Below are 10,795 nucleotides of genomic sequence, written 5' to 3' on the forward strand. Positions count from 1 at the left end.
GATAACGAGTCTGTCTCTCTGTGTGAAAGTGATAAAAATCTGCCTACAAGCAGCTCGACTGCCTGCTGACGAGCACGTTGTATTTCGTGGGTTTTAATCCAGACGTGATCTTTCCTCTCTAACCAGCCACTATCGTAACAGTTATCGGTTGATGTGGCTCTGTGAGCTTTGTTATGTCTGAGCGAGATGAACCCATGATGTCATAGTGATGACATCATGGGTTATCTTGGTTTGGCTCAGAAGTGAAATTTGTCATGGAACACCTGCGTTGCACAATGTCGGCTGCAATGTGGGAAATTTTAGGATTTTAGAATTGTGACCCTTCACGCACTTAAAGGAAAAACATGTAGAATTATACAAAACGACAAAAAGAAAAACTATCTACAGACTCATACAAAATGTTTGTAATATTTCGACGTATTCAGGATGTTTCTGCGCGTCAAACTTTGGGCCAATCGATAACAGCAAGAGGTCAACCGACCAGGTAATATCACTGTCTCTCTGCTCTGCTCTCAGTCTGTGAGAGTGTCTGACTGAGGGCGGGGCGAGCTTCATATACACAAGCAGGACGAAAGCATGTTTCACAACAAGACCCGCAGAATGTGCCTTTAAGGTCAGAACCTCACTTTTTTTTCAATGCATCTCTCCTATGACTTCTATGTCTCACCACATCCTTCTTAACCCTGCATAAATTTACCTCATGGACTGATTTATGTATGTATGTATTCACTGCAGGCAGCATTTTCACACCTCACATCCTGCTGGATCAATAAGTGAATTGGCAAAGCTTTTATTTTGGTAAGACTTCCTGTGGGTTTCCTGTTGGATAGAAGACGGTAGGATAGTTTGATTTGAGATTTGGTGATATTGTGTTGCACATATAACATTATATACTATGTTGATGTCCTCACTGTGTGTGTGTGTGTGTGTGTGTGTGTGTGTGTGTGTGTGTGTGTGTGTGTGTGTGTGTCAGGATGGAGGCGGGGTGGGCGGGGCTTGTGTTGCTCCCCTTATCTCCGCCTTTGGACTTCACAATAAGTGCCCTTAGAAGGAAAACCTGTCACTCTATAAACTCAGAGCGTTGTTTGGTTTCTTTGCAGTCTTCTTTTTTTTCTTTTCTTTTTTGTAATCGTGGCAGCAAATCTTCAAATTCATAAAAGTTCAGATGATCAGAAAACGACTTTCCTGCTGAGTGACAAGTGAAGATGGAGGTCATAACTTTATAGTCGGGCGCGTCTGAGCCTCTTAATTCTCGGTGAGTGGAATTTAACTGTCTTTATCTTTATTATAAGCTTTTATAAACTTTATAGATTCATCCGTAACTTGTGTTTTCCTCGTGTGGAGCTTGCTGACTCTTCCCTCTCTTCTCCACCTTGACGGGGGTGTTTTGCACCGACGGCTTTATCCAGGCTATTAAAAAAAGATGACAGCCATCTAATCCGAGTGATTGTTTGTGCAGGATTATCTTCGCGGGGAGCGGAGAGACAGAGAGAGAGGTGACCGCTGTGCGAGGCGGTGGAGGCGGGGAGGAGAGCGCAGCGCAGCGCGGCCCGCGGCGGATGACCGGACCGCGGCATGGAGATGCTGCGCCGCTCCTCTGTGTTCGCGGCTGAAGTGTTCGACCGCTCGCCCACCGACAAGGAGCTGGTGTCCCAGGCCAAAGCGCTGTGCAGGGACTACATCCACTCCAGGCTGAACCGTGCCGGGATAGGCTGGTCGAAGCCCGAGCACGGACTGGCTGCTTCAGGTGGGACGCTCGGGGAGATATCGTCGGTTCTGCTGTGGCTCGGTAAGTCCAACAGAACACTGGGTACTGACTCAGGGTCAGTTTGAGATCCGTGCTTAATGACTCCCACAGCTTTTAAAGACATGAAGTAACCCTGTGATACTCCAAAAAGACTGTTAAAGTTTATAGTTTTGCTCATTTTAAAGGAGCAGTCTGACATTTTATTTTATTTTTTTACTTACTTGATACTTGATACTTACTTTATGTCACAAATGTTGAACCGCTGAGTCAAACATTGGTCTCTCAGTGTCTCACTATCACAATCCCCTCCACTCAAATGTTCATATGTTCTCTCGTCCTCTTGGCTGACCCCCCATGCTGCATAAAACATGATAAAGTTTCATGTTTTCACTGTAAATATATCAGGACTTTGTGTGTTTTTAATTTTTCGCCCCTTGTCCTTCAATCATCTTGAGTCTACCACTGTAAAACACAAAAGCTGTTCTTACAGCGTAATGATATGAGGTGATAATTTTGCTATAGCTGCCTTAGTTGGTAAGGTGGCCATACATCATTATTATTGGGACCTGAACTGCATTTAATCACTTATAGTACATTCTTTAAAAGACAGACTACAGTTTCAGACTCACTTTGCTTAAATTTGACATTTTAAAGGTGCAACGTGCCTGACTAGGCTCAGTGTAGAAGTCATGTTCTAAGAAAACTAGGGGTCAGTGTATCACCTGAGTGGCTAACTGTAGCTGCTGTTAGCTGGTTAGCTCAGTTAGCAGTGCATCTAGTGATCCAGGCTTCGAAGTCAGTTTTCGTAGCGGACAAACCGCGAAGTAACAACATCACGTGATGCACTGCTGCTCAAAAATGACTTTGACTGTGAAGGAAGCATTATTTGGAGTGTCACCACCGCCACCAAATGTCTCATTTCACTGTCGTTATTTGATCCATTCGGACTTGAAAGTCCAGAAGAGCCGCGAGGCTAAATGATTTGATCTCCGGTCAAACTAGCAGGGCGGGTCAGACGGCTGAAGTCTCATCACAACCAGATATTTTCATACCCAGGAAGTGAAGCTTATTTGGCTCCAGGCTCTGTTGAGCATGTTTCATAGGAATGTACAAGGCTCCGTCTCCAACATGGGGTCCAGGTTTCATGACACGTCTCTGGTCCAGCCTCCGATCTTGAAGCATCAAAAGGACTGACGGTGTTTACAACCGCCAGAACAGGGACGGGCTCGTTGGTTAGCATGCTAACTTCTGCACATCTCTACAATATAACACATAGACGTCCAGAACGTCACATTAATTTTATAATATTAGTTTTGTGAATGCTTTCAACTAAAATTCTTACATATCGCACCTTTAAGGCCACAAAGATTTAAGAAACGGCAAAAACAACCAATCGAGTTTGTTGAAAAAAAGTTAAACATGGAATAAATATTAAAAATAACAGGAACCTTTAAAATAATGTACAACTCATGACACATAATCTGTCAGAGTCGGGTGTTACTTTTCATTTTCGGTGGAAGACCTCCAGGAGATTCCCAGGTATCCCCTGGAAAAAAGAAAAGAAAAGACAAGAAATGAGACTCGGTTTCACTTGACTAATATTTCAGCCCTGGATGTTTGCCCGGTGTCAGAGCTGATAGACTGCAGGCGACTCCTCCAGTCTGAGGTCTCACTTCACCATTTGTGGTTATCGCTGCACATCTAGTTTATCTAGTGCTGCAGTTCACTGGAAACTCTGATATAACAGAGGTCGTGTGTGGGAAACACCTTTCAGCAGAAGTCTCACTCACAAGGATCAGCTGAGGAAATTAAATCAGTTACTGCTGGACTTTGTTTCCTTGAAGTCAATTAGATGAGACATTATTCCAGGTTACAACAAAGCGTATACTTATCTGATATTAAAGGAGCAGTTTGACTTTTTTCTCATTTGATTTCCTTTGTGTCACGCATGTTAAACCGCTGATTGTCATGTTTCTGTGTTCGAACAGTCAGCAGAGTTCCTTCTCATTTAATCTCTCCTGTTTCGTCCAGGTGATGAGTTGGAGTACCTCCGGCCCAACGTTTACCGCAACGTAGCACGGCAGCTCAACATCACGGTGGCGTCGGAGAGCATAGTGTCGGACGCGTTCCTGGCCGTGGCTGCAGACATCTTCTCCACAGGTGGGTCGGCATCACAGCCACCGTAAATCAAGCCTTAACACGCGGGCCTGAGTTATAGGAACTAACTTCAGTGGCTTTCTTATCATGTGAGCTGCACTAACGTTGACCTGAAAATAAAAGATTACAGGTCGTTTGTCCGTTTGGGGAAGTTGTTCTTTTTGTTGTCATCGGGAATGAGGAACTTCAGAGCTCGAGGTAAATACAATAAAGCCAGTGACAGTTTTAGAGAATTTACTTTTCGAGAGACATTTTCTTCTCAAACCCTCCACATGTAAACACCTCTCACGCAGCGAGATCACAGGACTCCTCAGTGAGTCAGAAACCTTTTTTTCCCTCCCTCCTCCCTGGTCATTATCCTCTTACAGGAAAGGAACCATAGGGAAAACATTCAGTCCATATTAGGGTAACTTGTTGCTAGGGAGAGTGATTGTTACAGACAGTTTGGACCCCACCCAGGGAGCTCAGTCACGAACCCTCAGATGGTTTATTCCTCCGGGAATGTAACAAAGCCAGAGTCTCAATCAGGTTAGTCTGGTCTTCAGTGTGTGCAGAGTTACGTACTCCAAATTAATTAATACGAACCTTAATCCAAACACACTCCTGTGGTTGTAAGTCCCAGCGGTTAAAAAAAAAAAACATGTGCAGTTCTCGTTCTAGTTTGAGTTTACAGGTTGATAAACTTGATGATTGACGGTGTAAAATGTGGACATACAGTAAAACTGACACGTCACTGCGCTCAGAGGAAGTCATGCCCGCAGCAGATTGTCACCACAAGCTAGACTGATGTGAACGAGGTCCATCACAAATGTCACGCTGCGCTCAGCACACCACAGATAAATATGTGTATGTGTATATATATATATACAGCTTAATACTTTTCACTGTTATCAGATCAACAATGGATAAAATTACTGTGCGTAATGTGAAAGTTGTTGCTTTCCGTGTCAAACCACAGGGAACTTTCGCCCGACTCTCAGTTCCCCTCAGCTCCCCACCTTGTTTAGGCACTTTAGCCCTTTACTTTCCAGTTTTGGTTGACTCTCACAGCTTTCATCAGTGTCATGTCCAACCTTCCTGTCCAGAGCCAAACTGCAGACGAAGTCAGCGACCAGCTTGTAAAGCTAGTTGAGCAGTGAGCTGATAAAAAGACAGTTTTTCCTTCCGGAGTTAGTGGAGACCAGAACAGAGGTGTCAGAAACACGACTCGAAATGATTGCTGATGCTTTCCTGAAGTGATATTCATCCATCTACATTGTTTTGGTGTGAGTTGCTGAGGTTTGGTTCTTTTACTCCAGTGATCTGCTGATGGACCTGAGGGCAAAAACTGACTTTTATTTATAACAAGCGTGCTGTTGTGGCACAAGACATTAAGACAAGTATGTTCCCATCATAGAGGCGCTTTAATAGATTGACTGAATCACAAAGCAAAGTCTGTATACTGCCCAAAGTGAGGCCTGCAGACTGCAGTGGTGGATGGATTTAGTTAGTGTTGTTTCTAGTGTTGTACTTCTTGTGAGGTAAAAATGCTCTATAAAAATGTAGGAGTCTTAGTTATGAATTATTTGTCAGTATGAAGAGCAGAGCGATGCTTCGTGCAGCACGTCAGTCAGAAAATAAATCAGGATCTCACAAAGGTTGTTTCAGCAAAACACGTTTATCTGTTCTTCAGTCATAAACACAGGAGAGACTATTTACTGAGAGAATGAATCACCAGAGGCTTTTTCTTTTTTTCCTCACTTGCCTCTCAGAGCGTCTTTTGCATAAAAAGGTGCTTGCTTTTGGCAAACGGTCCACAGTTAAGTCTTAGTTTTGTTTCTCCGAGGGGAACAGTTTGTCCAGTTTGTTCTCCCCTCGTGTGAAGTGTCAGCCGAGCTGGCTCCCGAGGTGGAAACCCAGGCAAGTGAGGCCACGCTGAAGGTATCAAGGGTCACTTATTGTCGTTTTACAACACAGGCGTGCACAATGAAATGAATGTCAATGAAATGTCAAGGGCACTACAGCAACTTCACACATGAATGTCAGTTTATTAGTTATGAAGAGTACGTCTCAGTCTCTAAAAAAAAAGTCTTTAAAGGAGCTTTGTCAAGTACGAGAAAATACCCCCGATGATGTCGGCTTGGGCTTGGAGACGTTCAGGAGAAATATGATCAGGAAACTGGAGTGTGGAGTATAAAAGACGCAGGCGTTTAACAGCCAGGAGAGTCGTAACAAAACACACACACACACATTTTGTTTGAGCTGGATGTTGATATTGATACTTGGAACTGAAAGCCAGATTATCTCGGTTTGTGCTGCATCGATTTCCACTGTTTTTCTTTCAGTCTGTCGATCAGCCGGCTCCACAATGTCGGTCACAGTCATCCTCCGTATGTGATGTTCATCGACGCAGAAATGTAAAAACAAAATAAGCAGTTTTATGTTCCACAGTGATGACCTCCAAGCACGATGAGGTATCAGCTGTTGGAAAAATAAGCTTTGGTTCATCATTTTATATCTGTTGTGATGCAGCATGACTGAAGGTTTAATTTAACTCCTGTTATTTATATTTTATTACCTCATTCAGGACACTTGAGACAAAAGTACTATCACAGTTCTTAAAAATAAATCTTTGCTCTGCTGTTATAGTTTTTCCTTCATACTTTGGACTCAGCTGAAATTGATTTGTTTTTCTCCCAGTAGAATGAGACAGGATGTGGCTGCCAGACATCTCAGATCTTTTTAATCTCCCTTGATTTAACGGCTACACTCACCATCAGTTTGCAGTGAAAGAGGAACATGAGCTGTTTACGAGACTCTCGGAATGAATCAGAACACACGTTGAAGAAAGATGGCTGCAGCTGAGTCACTCAGTTTGTGTGTGTTGGACATGTAAACACAGCAGAAACAGTCCAAAGCTTTGACTGTAAATGGTGTGACAGCAGAAAGTTTTACTCAACATGCCAACGAAGTCAGAAAAATGATCCGCTCGTTAATATGGGGGAGATCTACTGCCTGCCTGCTGGTCTGAGCCTCGTGTTTGTGGTTTCTTCTCGGTGGGGCGGACAGGCGCAGGACCATGATGCCTCGCTGCTGCTGCTGCTGCTGCTGCTGCTGCTGAGGTTTTTCTCTAATTTGTTCGTCCTTCTGTGAAGAGAGCTGCTGAGAATCACGAGTGCTCCACTACAAACTACTCCAACTCCTGAATGAGAGCCGAGTGTTCTACTTTGCTTTGCCATCAAATCATCAAACAATCATTTGTATGCAAAACACATTTCGTATCATTTGTGCGTGTGTTTAAACATTCAGACAAGCAGCACATAAAGCTTCAAAACAACAATGTTCATTTTGTTCTACAACTTGTCTCCTGGCAGGTGTGACGTGGGGGAAGGTGGTCTCTTTGTACGCCGTGGCAGGAGCGCTGGCGGTGGACTGCGTCCGCCATGGTCACCCCGCCATGGTCCATACCATTGTCGACTGCATGGGGGAGTTTGTTCGCAAGAGCCTGACATCCTGGTTGAAAAGGAGAGGCGGCTGGGTAAGAGACACTTCTTGTTTTTATAAACCTGATCTCATATATATTCTTTCAATGTATTTCTAAATGGGTGGGTGTGTTGTGAATATTGAGGGCAGCACTCAACTGGTTATTTTCTTGATTAATCAATTAGCCAAAGTGACATGTTCAGATTCCCAGTCATGTCCGACCTAAAGTCCCAAACCCAATCATACATAATTCACAAAGATATAAAGCAAAATAGAAATATCAAGTTTTTGTGGCATTTTTGCTCAAAAATTATGTTTTCTGGGGGCAATTTATTTTCAAAAAGGTTCATTTAAAGTTTCATTTCCTTGCTCTCCAATAAATTCATCATTTTAGCTCTACTGAACATTACATCTACTGATATTTGACTGACAGTCTGGCTTGTAATGATTCAAGATTCACGAAGCTTTATTTATCCCGAGGGAAACTGCTGTGCAACAGTTACAATAGAAGTGGGAAGAAGAAAATAGAGAAAGTAGAGATAACATAAAAATAAAATAGAGGCTAACTTGACATAAATCAACCAGTAACTCAATATAACGTAACAAAATTGTAGTAAAAATGCTGCTGAGTTGCTGTAACAGAAAATCAATTATTACACGACGCAAGATAAATGTGCAGTGCAGTTTGAAGCTAGAAAAGTGGCAGGGTCCGCCACAAAGTAAAACATTATGAAACTGTGTTGTTCCTTTAAGATCAGTTTGTTTATTCAGTTTATTCAGTGTTTATTTATTTGGCAAGAGCATGAAATAATCAGTCAGTGAACATCTTTCTCTTCTGATAAATTGTCGTCCCTGAAACTAAAAACCTGAGTAAACTTCTTAAGTGCAGAACTCAAGAAAATATATCTCAGAAGTTTGGTCATTTGAATGCAGAATTCTACTTTGAGTGATTTGGTTTACAAATATGCACAGCTGGACATAAACTGGAATCACAGCTTCAGACACAATAGTGGATGTGTCTTCTGTATAAATCCTGTTAATGGGAAAAAGCCCGTCTGATAAAATGCTGCAGAAACAATAAAGTGGAACTCGGGGGGTGAAAGTGGGAACAAGGCCTGGCAGCGTGCCTCCGTGTGTTCTGCTCTGCTCTGCTGGAAGCAGCACAACAAGTGAGCAGATGAAGCGCCGTGTGCTCAGAGACACATCACCCGAGTCAGTTCTGTTCTGAAGACAAGTGGAGTGTGACAAAGCGAAGAGCGACGCGTTGTATAACTGACCTCATAAGCACAAATGAGCCGCGGCCTGTGAACATCTCTGGCTGCTGGGCGATGATGTCAGCCTGAAGGAAACCTGAATAACGCTCCGTGACATGAAGTGAGGATCTGAGGAGGGAGACATGTTCAGCGTCAGGCCTGACAGCTAGCTGTGCTCTCTGAGGAATTTCGTCGTCTGTGATGGTTTTGTTTGGTTATATAAGTCGATTTTTTTGAGCGTGGCTGAGATTACAGTGTGGGCTTTGGCTCTGAAACAGCATATTTGTGGGCAAGCTGTGAGTGCAGATTCTTAGATTATTTACAAATCAGGAACACATGTTGGTTTTATAATGTCTTTTTGTTGCATGCTTTGCCTCAAATGTGAGTTTCAGTGGTGAGTTCTTTGACATCTAATGACCCGGTGTGTCCTCTCTGCTGCTGTTGCTGCTACAGGTGGACGTGACTAAATGTGTGGTGAACACCGATCCCAGCTTTCGCTCTCACTGGCTGGTGACGGCCGTCTGCGCCTTCGGACACTATCTGAAGGCCACCGTGTTGTACATCCTCAGGGAGAAGTGAGACGAGGCTCTGGACTCTGAGCAGACTGACCGGCTCTGTGCACCAGCACCGCTCCACTAAAGCATCCTCTGCTTTGGATATATGTTTACACTCATTTGCACTGAACCTTCACTGATGAGCACCGATCCCGTCACAAACAAACAGGCTTCCCGTGCTTCTTCTGCTTCCTCGCCTAGTGTGTATTTATTGTTAAAGGTTATACGGCACACTTTTGATGTAATTGTATAAAAGATGTGTTAAATCACCCGCTGTTGGTGTTTGTAGCTTCACAGCTGTCCCATTATCTTCAGTGCTGCCTGTTTTGCTGCCTGTTTCACAGTGTTTTTGCTCGCCCCCTGGTGGTTGGAGATGGTAACGACTGTCTGTGATGTGTAGATTGAGAATATTCCTCCTGATGTTGAGGCTGTTCATGAGCACATTGTTTTACACAAGTCACCACTTCTCACCTGAATGGCATGTATCGCCCTTTATGCGAGATAAACGCAAAATACAACATATTTTCCTCCAACTGAGGGACTGTATGAAAATGAATAGTTTTAGGCTGCCAGTTTAAGGATATATTTTAGCCCGTTCCCTCAAAGACAAATTTAAAAAGTAACCATGTTATTAAAAAAAAAGGCATTTATATGTGAAATGGATCATCAAGCTATGTCTTGTCATAATCAGCTACTAACAAACAACAGTGATTGAAGGGGAATTATTTAAAAAATTTTAGTGTAAACATAAAAAAAATAGTTAATATTATAAAATATAATGCAGAGAAACTTCAGTGGACTGAAGTTAGCATGCTAACTAGCTAGCTGGTGACATGTTGCCCCTATTTGACAAGGTGACCAATTTTTTTTTTTTAATTTACATATTGCACCTTTAAATGTCACCTATATGAACAGCTGTTCCTTCACATGTTTCTGCATCACAACAGAAAGGAAGAAAAATATTAATGTCATAAAAAGTTGTTATATAATTCAATTTTAGGCGTCACCAACTTGTTCTACTAATTGGTGACGTGATAGAAACATTTCAACTGCAGTTCCATGAACGTTTTAATGTTTGAATTTGGGCGTGCCGTCATAAATTATTAATGCTTTTGCTCTTTTAGGTATTAATAGTTAAAGGAGTTGAACCACGTCAGTGCTCTCATGTAATGTTTAGATGTGAGGGGTTGCAGGTTTCAGAGTCAATATTAATCACGCCTGAGGGCCCTGATGTTGTTTGTTAAGTCAACTATGATTCAGCGTCCCTCCACGCCCGTATCATTTTCATACAGTTCCTAATGAATTTGAGGACTCCAGCGTACAAAAGCTACATGTATGTATTTCAGCACTTTTAAGAACTACACATATGATGCAACTTCTTCTCTCTTCTCTCGTTCACTGTGAGGCGGTGTATTGTTTTGCTGTGCTGTAATTGTTACAGTACATTTTTTCTCTGAGTTAGAGCACTTTGATAACATTTCATTTTGTGAGTAGAATTTATTCCATGAATAATTTCACTTTTATGAGGCACGTAGCACTAGGAGTTCTAGAGAATAAACAAAATGTTTGTGAGTCATCTGGAACTGTAAATAGGAAAAAGGAATAAATGTTTCTTACAACAA

The 10,795-nt window shown here is 42.6% G+C and overlaps 1 protein-coding gene across 1 annotated transcript; it reads left to right on the plus strand.

Annotated features, from left to right (window-relative positions):
- Positions 1-1,039: 1,039 nt before the first annotated feature.
- boka (BCL2 family apoptosis regulator BOK a) lies at positions 1,040-10,795 on the plus strand. The gene is made up of 5 exons (XM_037114274.1): positions 1,040-1,255; positions 1,460-1,789; positions 3,779-3,907; positions 7,258-7,421; positions 9,073-10,795. The coding sequence occupies exons 2-5, from the start codon at positions 1,576-1,578 to the stop codon at positions 9,196-9,198; spliced, it is 633 nt and encodes a 210-aa protein (XP_036970169.1). The 5' UTR covers positions 1,040-1,255; positions 1,460-1,575; the 3' UTR covers positions 9,199-10,795.

Source organism: Acanthopagrus latus, chromosome 11, assembly GCF_904848185.1.
Source record: "Acanthopagrus latus isolate v.2019 chromosome 11, fAcaLat1.1, whole genome shotgun sequence".
Lineage (NCBI taxonomy): Eukaryota > Metazoa > Chordata > Actinopteri > Spariformes > Sparidae > Acanthopagrus > Acanthopagrus latus.